Source organism: Diabrotica undecimpunctata, chromosome 4 (genome assembly GCF_040954645.1).
Source record: "Diabrotica undecimpunctata isolate CICGRU chromosome 4, icDiaUnde3, whole genome shotgun sequence".
Taxonomy (NCBI): Eukaryota; Metazoa; Arthropoda; class Insecta; order Coleoptera; family Chrysomelidae; genus Diabrotica; species Diabrotica undecimpunctata.
In genome coordinates, this window is record NC_092806.1 from 26,617,610 (window position 1) to 26,642,709 (window position 25,100).

The window sequence follows — 25,100 nt, forward strand, 5'->3', positions numbered from 1 at the left end:
AAAAGGCACTTAAGAGACAATCATATGGAATAAAAATCAACGAGGAACTACTTAATGTAATTAGATATGCAGACGATACAGTAATTCTGTCAGATAATATTAAAGGTCTCCAAATTCTGCTTGATCGTATTCACGAGGTAGGAGAGGAAATGGGCATTAAAATAAACTCAAACAAAACCAAATTTTTAGTGTTTAGTCGTGATCCATATCCCGATTCCAAGCTTCACTTAAGCGGAGTCCAAGTGGAGAAAGTTCACAAAATGACATATTTGGGAACTATGATAACAGACCAACTAGATCCAGACATAGAAATAAAACGTAGAATAGCAATGACTAAAACTACTTTTATGAAAATGAAGTCATTGAAAGTCATGAAAACTAATGAAGAAGTACTAAGGAGCGTCAACAAAGATAGAGAACTGCAAAAGACTCTTAAACATCGAAAAATGTCTTATCTGAGACATATAGTAAGGAGAAGTCGATATAAAATATTACAACTGATCCTTAAAGGCAAAATAAAGGGCCGTAGAGGTGTAGGAAGAAAACGGGTTTCTTTGTTGAGGAACATTCGTGAATGGACTCGGATATTAAATGCGGGACAATTATTCCATATTGCAGAAGTCGAGAAGCCTTGGCAATGGTGATCGCCAATGTCGAATAATTCTGATATGTCACGCTAAGAAGAAGAAGAATTCGTATGGACTTTCTAGTTGTAGGATATGATTTGGAAGACTCTTATTTCCTCTAAATTATAGTTGCTGTTCGCATAACTTCAAACTAATTTTTTCTCTTAAGTCTAAAAATAAAAAAAATATTTATTTTTTTATCACAAATTGATTGTAAAATAAGTATACCTTTGCCCTTGGAGTAAACCATAGTTTCTGGAGACTCCTTATCTACAGTGCTATTAACTATATTAGTGTCTACAGCATTCTTATCCATTTCGTTCACTGGTTCATAATCCTCATTATCAGACTCATCATATGTACCAACTTGTTTGTCAGGTAAGAAATCTGGATCGACAATATCATCATCCTCATCATAAAACCCATGTTTGCTATCCCAAAGCCTATCTATTATATCGGTTTTATAAGTTTATTTTAGTATGTTGCTTTTAAACAACATGATTGAGTGAAGGGTTAAATACATTTTTCTTATGCACAAATGCAATTTTTCATTTCTTCATGATCACATTAATTTACAAAACTTGATTACACTCTCTCGAATCGAATACACCAAACAGCATCTCAATTTAGCCAAGGTATTTAAATTTATTGACGTCTTCTTTGGGAGTATTGTAAATTTGAAAAATTTAAATTCAAAAAAGTTTCAAATTTATACTCTATATATTTATTTTTGATCTATAAAAAACTGAGAGCATTAATTAAAAAACATAGTTTTTTCCAAATATATACATGCATACAAGCAACCTAGTGACTTTTACTTCCAGCGGTATGTCATAGTGATGGCAGCGGTAGGGTGTCATTTTTAACTTAACTATTACCAATAATATACACACTGGGCGCTAAAACATGACGCCTATAAATTGGGGGAAAAATGTTTCAATTTTTATTTTTTTTTTAATTTGACCAAAAATTAATCTTCTAGAGGAAACTAACGTAAAGCTAGCTTTGACTAAGAACTATACATACCTATTTCAGATATTGTGATATTCAGATATTGAGATGCAATTATAAATATTTCAGATATTAAAAAAAATTCTATTCCTTAATTTGTAACAATAATTCTACAGAATTAAAAAAGTCGAATATCCATATATCACCAATCACCACGCACTAGACGAAGTCCGTTAGTGATATTTGTAGCACAGGTCGTTTGGCGGCTCGGATCCTTTCCATAAATTTCTCTTAATGAATAAAATTTCAATCAAAATAAATAGAATTCTTCGATGTAAATTTACTTATAGCCGTTTATATCTGCTGCTAACTAAGCCAAGTGATTTATATAGCACAGTATCAACTAAAGAGGATAAAAAATAAGATCGTAATCAGATACATGTTTGTTTGCGTAATAATTTAGTTTTACATAAAATAGAAACTTGACCGGAGAGGATTGGTCCAGAGGAGGCACTGTTATTTCGTTGGACGAACTGTTACTTGTAACTGTTTGATAGCTACTTGTTCATTTATTTTTATTTAAAAAATATTATTCCTTAAGCATAAGTTATACAAATCCAACAAACAGGAATATATCAATATAATTTATCAATGTTCAAAAGAGTAAAATCCAATCAAAACTATATGACCACCGAGTATATTTTTGAAAGAAAATGCTTAAAACATAATAATTTCCTGATGTATTTACCCATTATATGCCTCATACACCAAACTTTTATATGGAAGTTCAAATAAAATGTTAAGAGGGATAAAACGTTCTGACATTTTTGTTAAATTTGAAATTTTAAAAGTTTAAACTCTTGACTTTCTTGTCTAAGGTAGATTGTAACGTGTTTGCTTAACGAATTTATTTACTACACTAATATACTGCAGATACTTCCATTTTTTATCTTATTTTTCCTGTAGTACCATATCCACATTTTGTTTGAAACAGCTTTGAATACTTCTAATGATGTTTGGCTAGTTGACGGTTTTATAATTTTCATCTGCAAGGAAATCGCCCTCTTCTTTTGAACCATCTTGCTCTCCTCCTTTGGTATGTGGTATTTGTCGATATACTTTTAATGACATGATCAAAATATGCCATCTTTGTACATTTAATTGAGCAAGACAATAACTGTTAATTCTGTCATTTTAATCAATTTTTGTCTATTTTTGAAAAATCTACACTACTACACAAAGAAACTACATCTTACAGACCTCTTACGAATCACGTCTAAAGTGTTATTATTATTTAAAAAACTCGAACCCTGGATCAAAAATCTAATTCCAGGTCACCAGTTTGGATTGCTGTCTCATTACTTAATTAATCCAAGAAGTTCACAGAGTGGTAAATCATATAAATGACGATTTTCAGGCCAAGAGGTACTGTATAGCGGCGCGGCGTTTCTGGACGTTAGGTAGGCGTTTGACAAGATGTGACATGAAGGTCTCCTATACAAGTTTTTAAAACAGATTTGTCAGGTAGGTGTTACTTCACTCAATATGAGATATATAATATAAGATGCACCTTCCAAACTCTATTCTATCAATCCTGGCGTACCCTAAGATAGCGTGCTCGGATCTACCTTGTATCTCTTGTTTATTACATATATACCTACAACTCTTCAGGAACCACTAAAGGAGAGATCACCTACAGAAGAATCGATGCTAAGACCATTTGCCAACGAAATTGCAATTCTAGCGTCACATGCTGACCCTATTTATGCCTCGCATCTTATTTAAGCGTATTTAAACAGAATACAAGATTGGTTTTTGAAATGGAAAAAGTCATCGAAGAAAAATCTTTTCATGTTGCATTTACCAGACGAAGAGAAATGTGCCACCCAATAACTTAAAATAATTATCAATTATCAATTGGTATAAGAGAAAGCAACTAGGTCTCCATTTCAGAAATATGTATTGGTTAATGGGTCATTCATTAAGGTTATCCCTGAGTAACAAATTGCTGCTCCACTGACAAGTGACACAAAATACTGACACCATTCTGAACATATGGATTGTAACTATGTGAAACAGCTAGTCACTCCAACACTGAAAACATTCAACGCTTCCAATCAAAAATCCTACAAACTCTCACCAATGCACCGTGGTAGATAAACAACAGAATTATTCATCGTGACTTTAAAACAGTTATGGTACAGGAAGTCATTAATAAACGTAGCACTGCATACATTACCAAGCTGCAAGATCATAAAAATAAGTTTGCTATTAATCTAATAGATAATTCCCAGAAACAACGTAGGTTAACGAGATTCAACCACTGGACTTACCATTTAGAGTAAACTTGTACTACTTTGTACTCTGAGTTCATTGTCCCAGGCATGTTAAATATCAGTGATTTCTTGAAGTCAGCTTTTTTTATGTATGTTTCATGCTCGTTTATCCTGACACTTAGCTGTCTTGCTGTTAGTCCCACATAGAAATTGTTGCAATTACATAGTATTTTATAGATACAGTTCTTTGATTGCTCTTGTGTGTTGTTAGCATTGATTTTTCACGGGTTTTCCTTTCCCTTGTTGACCTTTTCTTTTATCTATTCTAGAATTCGATCGTTTCTGTTTGGGAAATCTGATTACATTTACGATGTTAAGATCATACCCTACTATTCTTATTTATATTTTTATCTGTAAACTTGTTCTTGCGGTCTTTTTTTACTGCCACATATCTTTCTAATACATAAAGCAGATAGCTACAAAAAATTGTGTGACCTTAATTATTTCTCGAAGAAAACCAACACAGTTTATAATCAAATTACGATTTCTATTTGTTTACGAAGTTTTACAAAATTTTTTTAATCGATCTGTAGTTACAAATTCCAAAGATGAAGCTTCCTACTATCTCGTAATCTTTAGATTCTGTGTCTCTGGCATTAAAATCCCCTGAAGCAAAATAATTTTGATTCGAATCGAAAAATTCTGATATAAAGTCTTTGTTATAAATTACTGTTAAATAACAATTCAAAGAAATAGACGTGTTTCCCAACTCTATTTAACAGTGAGAAATATTTATATGGCAACAATATATTTATAAAACGTTTTCAATAAAAGAGAAATATCATCCTAATTGATTTCGTATATGAGCCTGACAACTCAATGTTTGAATTGCTAATTTTATTAGTTATAACAATAAGATTCTTTTCATTTGTATAATTTTTTATATAATATCGCCATATTTGCATAATTGACGAATTTAGAATATATATATATATATATATATATATATATATATATATATATATATATATATATATAATTGTTTCTTATTGAGCTTCATCAGTAAAAGGTAGCCAGGTTAGAAAACAAAGTTATCTTAAGAAAAGATCGCTATGGGAGCAAGTTTTAAGACGGTGTCATGGACTGATGTGTCTTTTGAAGATTCCAGACTCCCCCTCTATAAAGACGAAAAAAAACAAAGTTACTTTGATTAAAGATAACCTTAATAAGTAAAAGGTGCTGTTATCTGAAAATGAATATCAAAAGATATTAGTTAAAGTACATAAAAAAATGATAAAAAAGAGAAAACAGCTTTGATTACATTTTGTCTTATTCGATGTATAAAATATGGGCTCTTTGTTTCTCCGAAGTTCATCTTTATCTCCATCTGTCTATTTATCTGCAAATTATTCAAATTTTAGGTTGATATCAAGCAAAAACGTATTTGAAACTAATTTGAATCCCAAGAGCCAAGTCTTTACAGTTTATTTATATACATAGTTATAAAGCCATTTTCCTGTTAATTTTAATACAATGTACTTTTTTTATTTACAAGAGGACACTCTTGTGCTGCTTGTTTTTTAGGGATGGTTATAAACGCCGACTCCAGCTATAACTGCCTTTTAAAGAGTGATCTTGTAGCTACATCTCTACTATTTACAAAATTTCGAAGCCATCTTCTATAATATTCTTCTAAGGCAGTACAGCTAAAGTATAATAAAGCTATGTAGAACTGTGTCCTTAAAAAGCCTTATTGTTATTTCACTGAAATTGTTGGTTTGGTTGCCATGTGGTGATACGTCCCTATAAGCGAGGCACCAATCTTCTTTTCTTTGATTCCGTATATGAATTTCGCACCAGAGTAACATTTCATATACGTGTTTGGCACGCAGCGTATTGGTTCAAACATGACAGCGTGTAGGAAAGGACCAATAAAAAGTCCTAGTCCATACATATACGGAATATTTAGATACTTCCTGTATCGTATACTGTGTTGAACAAGTCTGCCAATATTTTTAAGTTATTCACTTCGTTTTTCAGGAAAGTTGCAACATATTCCGTCATCCATTCTGATGATTGGCCCGCTTATCAAACCTAAATTGACTGAGACATAGATCCTGCATCAGGAGCGCACACATAGTGAATGGAGCAGTCGTGATTATATGCAAAGATCCACATTATAAATAAAATACGAGGAGTAATACGTCAACATTTCCAGTCTCATTTGGACATATATTGCTAGAAGATTCTGGGGAAAAGATGAAGAGAACCTGTTTCTCGGATTTTTAAGAAACGTCAGACAGGTATATAGATAGAGTATTTTTTTTCAATTCTTCGTTAGGGTGCCTACTTATTTCCTACAATTATATAATTTCGCTACTTGAAGAATTAATAGCCCAAAACGAGGATTTCCCAAGATTTCTCTCAATTTTTTAGGTAATTTTTAAGAGAATTAACTGACAATGTAGATGAAATAGTACACCACTTAATAAGTAATAGTACACCTTCCCCAAGAAGGTCCAAAATTAAAGAAAACCTATCATTTATGTAGTTTGGGTTTATCTTTTTCATGTCTTTTGGTTGTTATTTTATTTGGACCTTGGTGGAGGTCCCCCCCAAGGTAAATATCTAGATCCCCCACTGATCTACTCTACTGCACTGTACTGTACTGCAGTTGAATTTCTTTTTGTATTGTTTTATTTTGCTATCTATTAATAACTAAATTCAATTTAATAAATTGTAAAAGTGTAATCTACTAAAAGTCGATCTAGATAATATCCTTTCTGACAACTTGTTTAAATTCATCTTCACCTTTCAATTTGCATAACATAATAAACAAAGCTCCCTTTGCGTCGCAGCGGGCAGTAAATCTGTACACCCCATGTTTTCGCTGCTAAGCGTTTTTAAGTTAATTTGTTGGGTACTAGAGGTCAGCAGACAAATTATTCATTATAATTAATTTTCTATTTATGCGCCGCACTTGTCATCTTTCAGAAACATATATCACAAATTCCTACACCTACACTTGCTGGCCTATGGCCTTCCACCGATAATCCCAGAGACGGATTAGCCGATATAAGAGTGTACGATGCCCTTTTTTTAAAGATTAATACCATAATAAAAATGTTTCACTATTAGTTAATCATGAATTTATTGAGAATTTCTAATGTTTTCAACTCATAAATCAATCTAAAATGCTGGCTACTTAACCAGATAATTTCTAATGAAAATATTGAATATATCACCATCGATAAAAACTACTTTATATATAAATTATAATAATATATAAATTCATTATAAAATAAAATTAATATATTGTATCAGTGAGACAAAAATACTGTCAACACTCTCGAGCAACAAGCAACTGTAGCACATCCCTATGTAGCGACTGTAGAGCAGTATTCAGATGGATCTATAAAGATTACGTATATGGCAGATATAATATAACCGTGATTATATTCTCTCATTTAAACTTATATTCTTTAGAGATGGGAGAGTAGGCTAATGGTACGCATCGGGTAAATGTGCGCCTCAATGTTTCTAATCTCCTATTTAATAAAACAACAAAAACTATAATAACACGGATTTTACGTTAGAAAATATTCTAAAAATCTAAGAGGCTGCAGAGCCTTAAAAGAAAGTTTAGAACGAATCACATGATCCTACAATAAATACGGAGCTAGTTCCAGAGTCTGCATGTCACCTAGGGCGAGTTCTTGAGCAAGAGTCTCCAATCATAGAGCTGTGAATAAATGCTACCAAATACATTGAGGTACTACAGAATAAGATGCTGCGTAGTGGAAAAGACCTGTTTGGCGAAGAAAAATTTATTTTTCAGGATGATAATGCTCCTTGCCATAGAGCAAAATTGGTTAAAGCTTGGATGGAGAGTAATGAAATTGATAGGCTGGACTGGCCAGCGCAATTCCCGGACCTCAATCCATCGAGAATTTGTGGCAAAGGATATCAAATATCATTTCCAAGAGCAAACCCACCAATAAAACGAAATTAATCGAATCTCTAATCCACGCTTGGCATCATTGTATTTCCATAGAGGAACTGCAAAAATTAATAAATTTCATGCCCAAAAGATGTGAACTAGTTATTAGAAACAAGGGATGGCCAATTAAATATTAAAATTAATTTAAATTACTTCAATGTGATGTACAATATCGTCTTGATGTAAATAGCCTAATTTTTGTAATATGAATAAAAAAATTTCCGAACTACATTTTTTTTAGTAATCAAAATATTTGCTGTGTTTCTATTTGATAATATTGTGTTTAAGTGCTTGTTTGATGTAGATAGTAAATGGTTAAAAAATATTTAAGGTAAATGCCTTAAACTTCTATTTTCATGTATTTCGAAAGGTGATGCCGGACTTTTTAATACCACTGTATATTTATATAAAAAAATACAATTAATGTGTACCCAACTCTGAAGAGATGGCTGGTAGATGAAAAAAATTCAACAAGTACAAAGAGATACTTTACGAAACAAACACCTAATGTACAGAACATCCATAATTATATAGTATTAGAGTATTCGGACTTCCATAATCCATAGTATTCAGACGGCATAAGTTGGACCTACTTAATTTTTTCTTCTGTTAAATAACTATATTATACAAATAAGTATGATATTTGTACTATAAATGACCTACCTTGCATCCCTCACAAGTAAAAGCCCCGAAATGAAAGCCGGCCGCAGGCTCCCCGCACACCTTGCACAACTGGTTCATCTGAAATAAAACCTCTAAATTAATTTTTTTTTAAGAAATATACAAATTTTTTTATTATTTTTAAACTATGATGTAATCAAGAATTTATTTTAGTATTTTTTTTTTCCTCTATTTCAGGGTTAATGATGTTTGTTTGTTGCAACCTTTTACTAAAGTATCCATTGTATACTCTGAATTTCTTAATGTTTTGGTACCCCAAAAACTAATTTATAGTCCACGTCTCTGCAATTTAAATAAACTAAAAATCATCAACGTGTACAGAAAATTCGAGCTAAGAGCTTTTATAAGCTTCTAAGAGAAAACCAGAATTATCCTGACGCAGTGACATTCAGCTTTGATTGACAAAAAAACTTACTACTCCCAAAAATGATAGACCAAGCAGCCTAGTTTTGTAAACAACTAAATTTCTACCATATTAGTATAGTTGAAAAAAGTTTCAAAGAAAAATTGAATCCATCTACAGTAAAATCGTATTTTTAAACAGAATAGATCATCTGAAGGCGTTATGAAATATCGTCAGCTCTATATCATACCCTCACAACATTTGAATTTAGTAACAATGTAAAAATCGTTCGCCTCTTCTGCGGTTACTGTGGCTCAAAACCAGAACTTCACAGTCACAGAAGTATTATACAACTGGCTATTCAATATGAGTCCATAGAGCATAGAGTATAGGCATAGAAAAAGTTGACATAATTTTTCCAGTTGTAGGATATTTGTATATTTAAACTTTTATTTTTGATTATTTTGATTCTTTATTATTATTATTTTTATTAAAAATCCTTTATAAAAGGTGTACATATTCTAAAATTACCGTAAACTAATTTTCGAAACCAAATTCAGATTTTTGCTTTAATCTGTGCCTTCTAAGAATTGCAAGGCAAAACAGACGTTGATAAAGATGTTATTAGAGACACAACATCTTTAAGTTCAAAAACTCCAAACGATATTACAGTTAGAGGGGAGAGTTTCTATAAAAACAATATCTTCTTCTTCTTCCTCTTTATAAGCAATTCTGCTTGTTTATTGGCGGATTAATACCTCTATGACGACACGGGTCTTCTCCATTCCGCTTATGTGGTTATTCCATTCTTTTTTTCTATTTTGTGTCCATTCATTTATACACTGAACGTTATATTTTCTTCTAATGTCTTCATTTCTCTTTCGAGCTCTCAGCGTATTTCCTGTAATTCTTCTCAGTACTCTTATCTCTGCAGTTTCCAGTAGCCTTTGCGTTGTGGCTGTGTCGGGTCTTGTTTCTGAGGCATATGCCATTATTGGTCTTACAGTGGCTTTATAAATTTTTGACTTCATCTCAGTGTCAATGTGTCTGATTCGCCATATAGTGTTATTAAGGCATACTGCCAGTCTATTTGCTTTTTGTACTTGAATCTCTCACTTCTTTGTCCAGATCTCCATAGCTAGACAGTGTAATTCCCAGGTATTTTATTTCCATTACTTGTTCAATACTGATGCCATCAATTTCTATTTCACATCTGGTTGGTTCTTTGCTGGCTACTATTGTTTTAGTTTTCTGAGATGAGATTGTCATATTAAATTTTTTTGTTCTTATGTTAAATCTGTGGACCAGTCTTTGCAGACTATATTCGTCTTAGGCTATCAATATTGCGTCGTCTGCCTAACAGAATATTTTGATTTCTTTGTTTCCCATTCTGTATGCTCTTCCTATGGTAACGGTTTTGATGATTTCATCCATGATCAAATTGAAGACTATACATCTGCTAAACTTATCCTCTCATTTATTAGCACTTGTAAAATTTTAGTTGTAAGTTTTAGCGTAGTGTTTAACCTCTGTAGTTTTCTGGCTGTTTTTTATCTCCTTTTTTGAATAGTAGAATTTAAAATTAGTTCGCTCGTTCTCCATTCTTCCGGTATTTTATTGTGTTTTATAATTTTATTAATTAATGTTTTTAATTGTTCTGTACTCCGCCTGCGCCTGCAGTTTTGTTGGATGGATCGAGTAGCTCGACAGAACTGTTGCCGGTCCCAAGCTCGGATAAAGGAGGAGGGTGTCTATAGCCAGGTTAGCATTCTACTTATAGACTTTAAAACCATACAGCTCGTAGAAACAGGATTATTCCTCAGAACAGGAATTAAAACAATCTCGGTACCAATAAATCTTTGCTAGGAAGAGGACACAAACTGCGGATAAAACCTACAGCTGTGGAAGTACGTTTACTGTTAAAACCAGCAAAACTATATAGCATTGCCCTTTTTTAAAAAAGTTAGTGGCATTGGTAGCTCAGTGGCTATGTTACTGACTTAACAAGCTGATAAATATTTTAATTTTTAATTTAGCTGCCATCGTGCTTCGGAGGGCAAGTAAAGCTGTCGGTCCTGGCTACATAAGTGGTCTTTAAGTCATGTTAGGGGCGTTTGCGCGAAATGAAACCTCTAAAACTAAACCTTAGACAGAAGGTTACACGAAGTTACTTATTTTAAGAAAGTCTTTAACGAAAATCCTATAGCATCCACGTCAAAAAAAACTAGTTGCCTTACTACGCAAGATGCTTTGGGGAAGGACGACGCAAACTACAAAAAAAAACTAAAAAATTCTGTTTGGAAGAACACTTTTATTTCGATATTTAAATATTTTGTGTATTTTTTTATATTAATGGTGTATGGCCATGATCATATGTATTTTGTTTAAATATTTGTTTAAACAAAAACTCGACATGTCCGAATTTAAATTTCAGTTAAAAAAACTCCAACTTAGTAGATTCATGGGTACCATTTATTTGGTGTATAAACACCCTAAAAAACTATAATTATTATATTTTGATGCAGAAATAAGGTATAAAGAATTAACGGGAGTTTTTTCGGGTTTACTTCAAAGTCACTTTAATGAAATATCGGATTTTGCATTTAGGCGACTGAAATGAGCGTACCGTTAATCTTTAACGTGGTTTTATTATCAAGTGCTTTCTTAAGTATTTCTTCCAATAATCATTTTTAATTTATACTACATGTCTGCTGTAACTTTTGAGAAACTTTGAGTTATGAAACTTTTTGTTAAACCACAAATAATTCTTCTATATAAATCTATGTTATTTATGATTGATTCTTGAAAATATTTCTGCTTTGTACCCAATATTATTTTGTTTAATTTTCTTAAACCTTACAGAAAATTCATTTTATTTTAATGGTCTCTCTAGTACCAGTTGTTACAAAACCTCTAGAAAATAAATTTTCTTCTAATCGTGAAATAGTTAAAAATCTATGAACATAAATCAATGGGTTAAGAATTCCTGTATCTAATTAAAGTCTTTAGGAACTTTAAATACTCTTCGAACTATTCAAAACATGCACAGAGGATATTTTAATAGACAAACAATTATACATAAACGTCAGTAGTTTTATTAAAATACCAATACGGAAAATTTATCATGTAGGTCAGCAGTTTCCAAAATGTGGTTAATGTCTCTTGTTAACTTGTTTGTATAGGGTTATTAAAATACCGATACGTAAAGTATTGATTTTAGTGGTCTTCAGAATGTTGAGAGCGTCCTCAGGTTGTTGGACTAAGGTGCCTCGAGACATTATACGGAAACTTTAAGAAGTAATGGAATATATATTTGTTTCATTTACATAGTATTTATGTATATATTTGTTATTTAAATAATAATAATTATTATTATTATACATAAGCGAGGGCAGAGGAACTAAGTCCCTATTATGCCCAAAAACAAAGAAATTTCATTAATAACCTACTAGTAAAAAACAAAAATTACAAATAAAAGAAATAAAATTACAATTTGTGGTTTAAAAGAAAAACAATATTTTAACTATAATGTAAAACGGTCAAGTCTGTTTTTGAACGAGTTGGTAGAGGGAGCAAAGACAATGTTATCGTTAAGGTTATTCCAGCACTCAAAAACTCTATTTGGTAAAAAGTTCTGTCTTGATCTTGTAGAAAAATTTTCTTTCTTCAGTTTGAACTGATGACCTCTGAGGCGTTCATCTTGATTAATGGTAAACATTTCATCGAGATTTCCAAAATTCAATTTTAACATACATATTTAAAAGTTGTAATTCAGTCTCCACGTTGTCGGCGAAGTTCAAGAGAAGTTAGGTTAGCCATACTAAGTATTTCTGCATAAGAAGGTCTTCTCGGTCCCAAAGAAATTCGAGTGGCTTTTTTTTGGACGTTTTCCAACATAGTCTTGTCTCGAACCAGATCAGGATACCACGTTGGTCCAGCGTATTCAAGTATGGGTCTTACGTACAGAGTGTAAAGTTTATAGAATGATTGCATTGAAACTCTCGAAAAACACCTCCGAATAAGATACAGTCTGTAGTTCGCACGTTTACAAATAGAGGTAATATGGTCGGACCAAGTTAGGCTGCTGTTTATGATAACACCAAGATCTTTTCCGCGTTTAAGGGTAGTAACCACTGGGAACACCAAGTTAAAATAGAGTCCAAGTCCATTTGGAGGCTTAGCTGGTTTGTGATTGGATTGGCATATATTTTTGTGTCATCAGCGTAGAACGATATTTTACTTGAGACATAATAAGGAACATCGCTGGTGTAAACCGTAAACAGCAGAGGTCCAAGGACGGAACCCTGAGGCACTCCACTTTCCACTAACCTGTCCTGTGAGAAAGATTCGCCAACTCTAACTTTTTAATATCGATCTGTCAGAAAATCATCTATCCAACGAAGTAAAGTACCGCGAACTGCAAAATGTTCTAGCTTATGTAGAAGTCTGCTCTTAGGTACACGGTCAAAGGCTTTAGAGAAATCTAGATAAACAACGTCGACCGGCTGCGAACTGTTAAGGGATGACGTCCAGTCGTTAACACAATGTAAGAGATTGGTTAGAGTAGAGCGACCAAAGACAAATCCATGTTGTTGTGTTGAAATAACATGTTCCTGGAGAAGGAATTTGGTCATCTCCTCGGAGTTAATGGCTTCCAACTACCGGCAGCAAGCTAATCGGATGATAATTGTTGGGGTCGAGTTTGTTGCCTTTTTTAAAAATAGGGGTAACGGAAGCTAATTTCCAACTAGGGGGTAAGGAGTTCTGGATGAAAGAAGTTTGCATAACTAATGTTAAGGGTATTACAAAAGTGCCAATTACGACAAAAAATGAAACTAGAAATTCAACAGTCTCATAAAATATGAATATGGGTAGGTATAAGTCATTTTCGGATCACGTAGGCTAAATCAATACAGATTGCTTTATTACTTTATTTTTTAATCATATAACAAATGTGATATATTTAAGATATTAGGTTACATGTCAAATGGCGTTTTTTAGGAATGAAGATTAACAATGTGATCAGTTTTATCAAAAGGCATGTTGTAGGATGTATTCTGAACATATTTGTGAAAATAAGATTTAATAAATAATGAATTCCTTCTGTAAATATTTTATTCTGTTCTGAAGGTATATTCTTGTGGCATCTTAATGCAATTACTGTTCTCGTTGGGAATAAGTTTATTTATTGACGTTTCAAATTCCACTTCGAAAATCGTTCTCCAAATACAAAACATTAATAAATTAAACACTATATTTTGAGAATATTTCAAAAAAAGTAGACCAAAAATTACATCAACAACCTAAAATGTTTAAAATATAATACAGAAGAACTAAAATCGAGACCTGCAGCCGTAAAAAAATAATTGTGTAAAACAGCACCTTTACCATGCAGAAAATGTTGGCACCAAAGTGTTGTATAAGCAGATTTTTAATTAATGTTTGGTAATAGTAATAAAGTAAATTAATATATAGCAATAGCAAAGCTTTTGAGAACCACACTCATCGAATAAATAGTTGGAACATCACTGCTGAGTTGTCATAAATTATGTCATCGAAAGAAATCAAAAAGTCAGTGTCGTTTAGACAGCAGCCAGTAAAAAAGCTGTTTACATGAGGATCTTCAAGCCGCATGACGTACAGCACGCGTGTTTCGGCTGGTTTAACGACCTCTCGCTGATGGCAAAACAGTTTTAACAATAATTAAAAAATTATATATCTTCAAATTATGGTAATAGATAGTTATTAACGAAAAATTCGGTTTGAATTTATTGTCATCTATTTTAACAGACATACATATTTGTTCTTTGAGATAATATATATAAATAGAAAAAATACTAAGAATGGGAAGTGGTTGTTCGATGTACAAGAGTTTGATATAACGTTTGTGGTCACTTGGCTACGAGTCATTCAAATTTGTAGATTTTTGAGAGTTACAATATTTACTTTTAAATGGTCCGGCGCTGGTAAATAAGTAAACCATAATTAGCAGAATTCGATTTTATTTTTGATTATATTTTAATTAAATAGGAGTATTACGTACACTAAGCTACTGCTTCACTTTCTACAAAAATATGACTAACCACTTCATACAGAGCGTTTGCTCGAAAAGTGTTTTATTCTTCCCATTTCATGAACCCTTTAGCCTTCAATTGTTATGTAGAATTCATTAATATGTAAGTCAGATTGAATCTTTAGGGGATAAATCCCCAAACAAAAAACAACCAACAGCTAACTTTTCAACAGTCTTTCCCAGGTATGATTTCATTACCTGGTTATTGATATTTCATTGATTACTAATATTTTTACTAGAAAGGAAAGCTAATAGTATATTACATAACGAGAGTTGTAAGAAGCTTATTACATGAGAGTAAAAAAGTTGCGCGCGAGCCGCGTAGCGTGAGCGCAGTAATTTTACAAGCATGTAATAAGCTTACAACTCAAGTTGTGTACTATACTTTTTCTACGATTATTTTCATTTATAAAAATAAAAAGTATAACAAGTAACTTTTATTTATTTAACAAAATTCGAGAACAATTTAAATTAAACATTTATTTATAATAATTAATTTTAAAATTTTGGCAATTATTTATAACTATACCCTTATCCGAGTTTGGCGGTTTTTCAATAATACGTGGTGAATGGTGAGATGACGTAAACTGTACGGTGTGTTCTTTTTGAACATTGGTATTTTTAGTGTATGTAAAGGTCTGTAAATTACTTTCAATTGAATTTATAATTCTATTGGGTGTTGACGTCTTATTATTTATTTACTCATCGACATATTCTTCGGCCGTTGTTGAAGATTTCCATCCGCCATGTCGTTTAAGAGCTATTAAATCACCACCGTCATCTACCAAAATAGTGGCAGACGTTCGTCTTAAACAGTGACCTGTGTACATTTTGGTATCTGGTAACTTTAAATATTCGACTATTTGTTTAGGAACACCGCCTATTTTGTTTAATCCTTCCACCTGTTTCGTACATTTACCCCTTTGATAATTAAGAAAAAATTGATTTATTTGCGGATCTCTAATCTGTAGTCGAATTTCTATATATTGTTTGCAGATTTTATAGAAATTTCGGGAAATAACGAAAGATCTACATATTTTGGTTTTCGTATCAGGAATTCTAACCAATAACATGTTACTTAAATCATCAATGTCACAAGATTTTTTAACTCTTGTTTCCTACAAGCTCCACATATTCCACATATAACCTTAAAATAAAAGTATTATAAGTAGGCACATTTATGTTATACTTTTAAATAACATACCTTTATTAACAAGTACTGTACATCAGGAGCTCCATTTAAAAAAAGTTTTATTTCATCAGGATGTAAAATTTTGGATTTTTTGTTTTTAAAACCTTCTAATTGCCTTTTTAGATATGCTCGCAATTTCGGGTAATTTTTAATATTAACATTATTTTTCAAAGTTATAACACTTCTTAGCATAGAATATATTGCCCATAATGAGGATGGTTTAAATTTCTTAGCGATTTCTCCAAAATAAGTTAAGAGTACGTTTTCAGAAAATGAATTTACATTATTTGTTGTACGCCAATTCATAATTTGCTGATATACCTTTTCATATCTTCCTCTAGATTTTTCTGGGAATAGGTTCTCGGTAGTGTTCGCAGCTAACTGCCTAATATTTGGTGGTGTGCTACTAAATTCATCTTCACTATTCGATGTACTCATTTTATTTATCTGTATTTAAATTACCACTATATTTACACTGACATATTAAAAATTTTTGATCTGTCAAAATAACGTCTATTAATTCGTTTCCATGGTAACTCGACCAACTGACGTACAAGGCTTATGTGATATTACACATTTTTATAGAACTGAAGCGAAATTTTTTTATTACGTGCTAGTCATTACGTGTAAGTATCTGTTTTGATGTATTTACTTAGCATCCAAATAGTAGGTAATATACAATTTACTAGTAAGAGAGTAGAAAAACTTATTTAAATTTACTTTTTAAATTGGAATATTATGAGTTTTACAAGTGACAAAATATATAAAATGGCAAAAAATGAATAAAATTTAAAAATTAAGAAGAATTAAGAAATAAAATCGATTAATAATATCAAACCATCAACGTACCTATGCAAATATCAATTTCCTTATCAGCAGGTGTTTTTCGATAAAATATTAGAACCTAATATAGATAACCACACACGCACACAGATGTGTTATGGTTTGCCTACAAACAGGCGAAAAGAATCAAATTTTTATATATTTAAGGAAATTATTAAGCAAAAAACAGAACAGTAACCGTACCATTACAGTGCATGTAACGTTTGACTTTGCGTAAAGTGGTTTGATATTAAGATCGAAAACATGGCCACTAAAAACTGCTGAGAAATGAAGAAATAAGAAATAAACCAATAATAAACAATAGTGGCTTAACTCAAAAATTTACAAAATTGAGTTAACATCAACAATAATAATAGCAAAAATGTCCGCTAGACGTCGCTATGCCATACTGTCGATTAAGCTAAATTGTTTTTGCAGTACTGGCCCTTTTTAGTTGTTCAGTGGAAGTCGAACCTTGTCGATATTAAGTTTCTATGCAATACCGGCACTTTTGAGTTGTGCCACTATAGCAGATAATTTTAGATATTTTCAAACTGTATCAGTGAAAATTTTGGAGTTTTGGAGAAATTTTGTCACGTTAAATAAAAGGAATAAATTGATTGTTTTACAAATTTCAAAAAGATTCAAAAGGTTATCAGAAAAGAAGTGAATTATTCCTAGAGCATGAGTAACGTAAGTGATAATATCAATATTATTTTAATGTATAATTTCAAACAATCGATTTAATAGAAAACTTTAGACGATTTTTTGATTACATCTACCGGTTTAAACAAAAAATAAACCAATTTTAGTTCTGATGCGGACCCTCATTACTTGAATGATGATAATGATGTATCGTCTACATTTATATCAGTCTCTAATGAAAATGTGGAGACTGAAGTACCAGAAGACGTGACGATTAATAAACCTAAAAGTCAGAAAAGGAAGGCTTGTCCAGACCAATGGGAAAGAGATGTCAGAAAGTTTCTTAGAAATTCAGGACAAAAATACATCAATGTTAACGGTAATCTTGTACAGACTCGCAGTTTAGGTCCATCTTGCAATCCATGTAGACTGAAATGTAATGAAACATTGACGTTACAAGAAAGAACACATATCTTTGAAAAATATTGGTCAATGGGAAATATAAACTAACAACGAAGTTATATTCTGAGATCCATGTCTATAATTAAACCAACATATCAATATCCAGATAAAGGTAACACATCAAACCAAGGTTAAAATCATACATTCTATTTGGAAAACCGTGTTCAGAAAATAAAGAGTGTGCAAAAGATTTTTATATCCATCATTCGAGTTACTAACAGATGTATTCGAACTGTTATTGGAAAGATAGAAACTGGCTTTATAAGCAGCGATTAAAGAGGTAAACATAGCATGCATAAAACATTTTGTGACGAAACGAAACTATGAACAGGGTTCGCAAGTACCTTTCTTTATTCCGACAATGAAAAGCCGCTATTTTTGAAGTTGTACCTCAAACAAATATATAGAAGGAGGCCAAACATTGATAGATCTGTACAATGATTATAAAGCTGATTGCCAGCGAGTCAACGATAAATTTTAAAAAATTGGTTTATATCGTAAACTTTTTAATTATATATTTAACTATGCCTTCTTTTCTCCCAAAACAGATCAATGTCAGTATTGTGAAAATACAAAACTTCGAGCAGTAAAGAAACAATAGCCCTAGAAGATGCTTGTAATAACCATCATAAGAAGAAAACCTAAGCCAGGAGCTAAAAACACTTGACAAAGAGAATGTAACTAACTTACAAAAAGTTCTTGTTTTGACCTACAAGCTGACCTACCGCCACCAAAAGGAGACGTTTCCACTTTCTATTATAAATCCAAGCTATCAACATATCATTTCCTTATATATGAACTTTAGAAAAAGAGTCTGGGAAATGTGCACTGCTATGTTTGGCACGAAGGAGAAGGCAGTAAACGTGCCATAGAAATTGGTTTGTGCCTGCTGATGTATTTGAAACAAATATCTATAAAAACCGATTCTGACGATTTGAAATTCATATTTTACTCAGAAAATTGTGGTGACCAAGGAAAAAACAAGTACCTAAGTTTAATGTATCAGTACACTGTAACTCATTTACAAAATTTCTTTAATAACTCTTCGCTATTTATTTGTCGGCCATACTCACAGTGAGGGTGATAACTGCCACTCTATCACTAAAGCTTTTAAAGGAGTGTCAATCTATCGACTTATTTCGCTATGCTAATCCGAACTGCTCGTTGTAAACAACCATTCGAAGTATACGAATTATGTCATAATGATTTGTTTTGACCTAAAAAAGGTAAATACTAAAACAGCAACAATTTTCAATGAAATTGTCTAAAGAAATAGTTTTCATTTCAACGATATTTGTGAAATTCATGTAAAAAAAGCTGGTACCCACTACTATTTTAAAACTTTATTTACACAAAAAAATTACAGATCAGTTGATACCACCGACAAAAAAACCAAAAAAAGGTTGAAAAAGCATGAATATTATAGAACTACAAAAGGATTACACTGGCAGCCTGCCAATAACTGAAAAGAAGAAAAAAGACCTTACTATCCTATGTGAAGACAAGAGTGTTCCACCAATTCACGCTGATTTCTACCGACATTTAAAGCATTGTTAATCATAACTTTTCCTATTATTATCAATATATACTTTTTTATTTCGTACTTCTTATAGTTGTTAATAAACACAATTTTCTTATTCAAGTAACTTGTAGTATTCATTTTTGAACCTTTAATTCAGTTGATAGGAATAACAAAAAAATGCCAGTTTCGTCTGTACCTTAATTAGTCTTGAAAGACAAAATGTTGAAGTGCAATAGTGGCATAACTCAAAATAAGGGTTGATTTTAAGTCTGTGTTACAATTCATTAAAGTCTAACTAACGCTCTCCCACATACTCCAAAATTATATTTTTTTTAAATCCCAATCCATATGTAGTAAAACAAATAAGACAAAATTATTGGCACACAAAATTAAAACACCTGTTTTAAAAAATTACCAGTTTTGTGTTGTGCCACTATTGCATACAGCGACGATATAGAAGCTAATGATGGACTTCCTATTATGAGATAATATATGAACAGCCAATAAGTTTAATATCTTAATACTTTAATAAGCTTTATATATTATATAAATAATCTTATATAGGTAATATACGAAATTCCTCAAGTCTAGCACATAATATGATTAAATTCAAAAACATTATTAATCGTACGAACTCTATAAACACGAAAACCATCTTTCCGTTTTGCAGTTAATAAAGCCTCTTCCGTGAAAGGACAAAATAGCATGTCACTCGAGCTGCAGGAAATCACAATTACAAACAAACATAATAACCAAATGCACTTCGGTCGAATATTATCATCGATCGCCTCTAAAATCCGTTTAATTCCCGTTTGGTAGGATTGTAAACGCGTGTTCCCACACCAACGCGTACACACTCCGCTTGGCATCGAGCCGAACCCAAGACGGTCTCGCACACACGCCTACGCATCCTTATTGTTACTTTGTACCAAAGAACATGGCAGGTGCTATATGAAAAAATTGTTATTATTCGAATTAGTTTGTTCGAAAATACTCATCTTCTGCATGAATTAATCTTACTTTTCTAAATATATTGTTTGTATACATTTGCAAGTAAGATTATCATTAGTAGACTTTGGCAGATATGCAAAAAAAGTGAAAAATATGCACTAATTTGCCCAAAAATATGCATTTATTTTAGAAAATATGTATTAAATATGCATTTTTTTTAGAAAATATGCATACTATCACTGGGAACATATATTTAATAATAGTACATAAATTAATGTTTATTTTAATAATTAGACAACAATATAAATAAATTTAAAAACTAAGTAGGTAATAAATTGTAATATACTTACTAATTAATTGTAATGAAAGTAGTAAAAAAGTAAAATGCTACTCCTTAGAATTCTTTTTTTTTTTTTTTCTTTAGGTGCCGTCTTCTTAGCGAAGATTGACGATGACCTCTGCAAAGTCTTCCCTATTTTGGGCTTTCCTTATTAAACTTTGAAAGTCTAATCCTGTCCAATCTTGGGATGTATCGCAGCCAGTTCATTTGTTGTCTATCCGGGCCGCGTCTGCCTTCTATTTTCCCTCCTATAATAAGCTGAAGAAAGTTATACCTATCGTGTCTAAATATGTATCCAAGATAAGACATTTTACGCTTCTTGACAATTTCTGTGAGTTCACGTTCTCTATTCATACGTCTTAAAACTTCTTCATTTCTAACGCGGTCGGTCCATGGAATTTTCAGCATACGACGAAATACCAACATCTCAAAACTCTCGAAACGTCGTAACGAGCTGTCTATTAACGTCCAAGCTTCCACGCCGTGTAATAGTACACTATATACATAACACTTTATCATGCGGTATCGTAAGGACAAATCAAGATTACGGGTAGTGAGTAACTGTTGCATCTTTAAGAAGGTGTTTCTTGCCTGTTCTATTCTACATTTAACCTCTTGTTCTTGGTCTAAGGTTTCATGTATCCAACAGCCTAGATTGATAATTAAACTTTTTCACTTGTTCAACTAGATTGTTGTTGACTAGTATGTTTATAACTGGTGTGTGTTTTTTTGAAATTACCATTGTTTTGGTTTTTTTTTACATTCACCTTAAGGCCGTATAGTTCTCCTTCTCGCACTACTTTGGTTAACAGAATTTGTAGTATTTCTTCACTGCCAGCAATCAGTACTGTATCATCGGCATACCTGATATTGTTCACGATTTTTCCATTGACTTTTATTCCGTCTTGTGCTTCATCTAGAGCATGTGCAAAAATGTCCTCTGAGTACAAGTTGAATAATAATGGTGACAATATACGACCTTGTCTAACTCCTCTTTGGATGTTTATGGTTTCAGTATCACCCATTTCAGTTCTGACAGAGGCGTTTTGGTTCCAGTAGAGTTCACGTATTGTACTAATGTCGTTTGGATCCAGGTTCTTTTTTTGCAAGTATTCTATCCTTAGAAATATGGAAACAATAAATGACCAAATGTTTGTTTTTCAAAATTTTCCAATAAAAACTTACTGCTTCTATCTGTGTACATATATTTGTATATTGAGAAACTTCTTTTTACATCAACGGATAGAATGGGAGCATATTTTAAATTCACAAAAATATTTGGTTCTAAATCTATTTCTTCGCAAAAGTTACCAAGAAGAATGTCAGCTACCTCAGTAAGTTTCTGAAAACCATTGCATTTACCAACAAGAATGTCAGCTACCTCAGTAAGTTTCTGAAAACCATTGCATTTTCGAATTATTGTTTCAAATTTTTGAAAAATATCTTTTCCAGTTTTAATCCAATTTCCAGTTTCCAGTATCAATTTCTTTTATTAAGACTATGCTTTCTACCAAGGACGACTTTGATGATTCTATTTGAGTAATAATTTTTTTAGCAAACTCAATTTTTATTTAATGAATGAAAGTTGCTGCTGAAGAACGTTGTTGTTAGAAATTTGTTTATTATCTAGTAGAGATTGAGAACTTTCATCCATTAAAGCGTCAATTATATTTTTTAAATATATGAAATAGTCTGAATAGAAAAAGTTTACAAAAGAAAACTTTTTTCTTATTTCTTCCGCAACTCTGTTCACTCCATTTGCTAAACAAGTAATTTATATTAAGTTGGTATAAAACATTTTAAAATTTTGTCCCGTCTTGACCATATATGGAGCAGCATCGGATAAAAAAAGCAATAATTTATGGCTAGGGACAGCTCTTCTTCTTATTGCGCCGTCTCCTTTAGAAAGTTGGCGATCCAAATGTCAATTGTAGCTTCGGAAACTGATGCACGAAAGATTTCTGATGAGCGGTCAAATTATCTCCTCACCTCTTTCAGCCACGAGTTCCTCGCTTAACCTCGTCAAAAAGTGTCTTAATGTATTCTTTCCGTCTCTTAAGTTTGTCTTCTGTACCTATTATTATCTCGTGGTTATGGTCCATGATCTCTTGCGTTATCCATCTATTTCGTGAACCCGATGTTGTCTTCTTACATCGTTGTTATTTTTTAGTCTAAAATATATTATAACTGGATTGTGATCGCTATTAATGTCAGCTCCAGGATATGTTGATGTTGATAGGAACAGCTACAAAATTTTCACAGCTAGAAAAAATTTTGATATTTCTTCTTGTAAAAAACGTGATATTGTTGCAGAATTGGTTTTTTTCTAATTGCCTGCATTACATCAAATAGGATTTTGGTAGGATCGGATCTCTTAGAACACCAATCATTAAATGAGCGATTTATCTTCCTGACGAATCAGTGGTATCAGTGGAAAATCGAAAAATCGGATAAATTATCGGAAATCGGTGGTTTCGTCAACGCACACGTAGAAGTAATTCGCACTAATATTAATATGAACTACTACTACAAATACGATGATCATCATCATCATTTAGCTCTCTGTGTGTAAAGTTAAACATGTGTCTCCCCTAATTTCTTCCAGTTATGTCGGTCTTGAGATTCTTGTAGCCAATTTTCAGATATACCTTTGACATCGTCTGTCCCTCGTGTAGGTGGTCTACCTTTGCTTATACTGTCTGCTCATTGTCTCCATACTGTCATTTTTCTGGGTCCATCGCCTGTCATTAATTCTGGCCCCGTGGCCCACTCAGTTCCACTTCAGCCATGCTATCCTCTCTGTGACATCTGTGACGCGTATCCTTCTTATTTCGTCATTTCTAACCCTGCCTCCAAAGTATGAAGAGCATTGGGGCTCGGATGATTCGCTCTTGACCTGAACCAATCTTCCTCACCCCAAGGTTTGGTTTTGGCTTGTTTTGGCTTGGGTTGTTTAGTTGTTGTGGCTTGGGTTAAGGAAAATGTATCGGTGCCCTAAATCATGACTGGAAGCACACATTGGTCAAACGTCTCCTTTTTTAAATAATTTGGTACGTTGCTCTTGAAGAACTTCATATGCTACCCATGTTAAAATGATTCTTCTTTGCAATTCAGCGGTTTAGTTTTCCCAAGAAATACGACGATAACTTTGCATAAATAGCTACTTGATTGTAAATAATAATAATTTTATGTGTAGAATTGGTATGAACGTGCCAGTGCGAAATCAATGGAGATCCATGTGATAGAGTTAGAAAAGGATGGAGAAATAAAAGGAAGCAACTGGTAGTATTTTTGGTAAGTAAGTTCCAATGAGACTGGAAGTTTAATTTTGTAAGAGAATAAGTAAACTGAATGGAACTGAATATTGAGCAACAAAAAAATAACGCCTTGGATATGCTGCTACACAAACCATCAACTCAACACTGCTTAACCATAGTAGTACCAAATGCAATACAAACCGGTCCTGAAAAAGCACAAGAAGATACCTAAACCCTTGAGCATATATCGTCGCCCAAAATAAGAGAAGATCTAGTTAGAGCGGCAATCAACAAAGTTCGCATAGCCATGGTTTCCAATCTTCTATAGAAGATGACGCTTGAAGAAAAAGAAAAATCTTGTCGAATATGTAAGTAAATGGTCGACCTGATAATAATATACAATGCCACATGGCGCGGTCCCAATGGCCATCAGGCAGTAGCCTAAAAAATCTACAGGATTTATCTATAAAAACCAGAAAAAAAAACAACTTATTTCTTAGCACTAAAAGGTACAGCTTATGATTATCATAAAAAAATTAGCAAGCTTAAGGCAAACACGAAACGCATTCAGTAAAATTAAAATTGTATATTAAAATGGATTTCAAGATAATACTGTGAGTCCGTGGCTTTCTACGGAAAGGAAGCTAATATAATGGACAATGATGTAAAAGATAGATTGAAAACATTTGAACTATTGATTTACAGAAAAATACTGAGAATATATGGGTCGAACAAATCACAGATATCGACGTATTGAAAAAAATTAAACAAGAAAAGAAAGTTTACAAAATCATTAAAACATAATCTCATACAAAAATAATTGAATAAATCAATCTTAAACATGCTGTAGATAAACCTTATATGAGACTAAATAGTACGCAAACAGCAGAGCGCTTTATCATGTTTACGATTTAAAAAAATAATAATCCTGCAATTTATCAGGGTAAGACGAAGCTGTT

The 25,100-nt window shown here is 32.3% G+C and overlaps 1 protein-coding gene across 2 annotated transcripts in view; it reads right to left on the bottom strand.

The window, feature by feature from the left end:
- Positions 1-25,100, bottom strand: part of LOC140439331 (uncharacterized) — a 314,255-nt gene that overhangs the window by 212,880 nt on the left and 76,275 nt on the right. For both annotated transcript variants that reach the window (XM_072529175.1, XM_072529174.1), the window contains exon 2: positions 8,517-8,594. In XM_072529175.1, the coding sequence (XP_072385276.1) occupies positions 8,517-8,594 (78 nt within the window). The remainder of the gene's footprint in view (positions 1-8,516; positions 8,595-25,100) is intronic.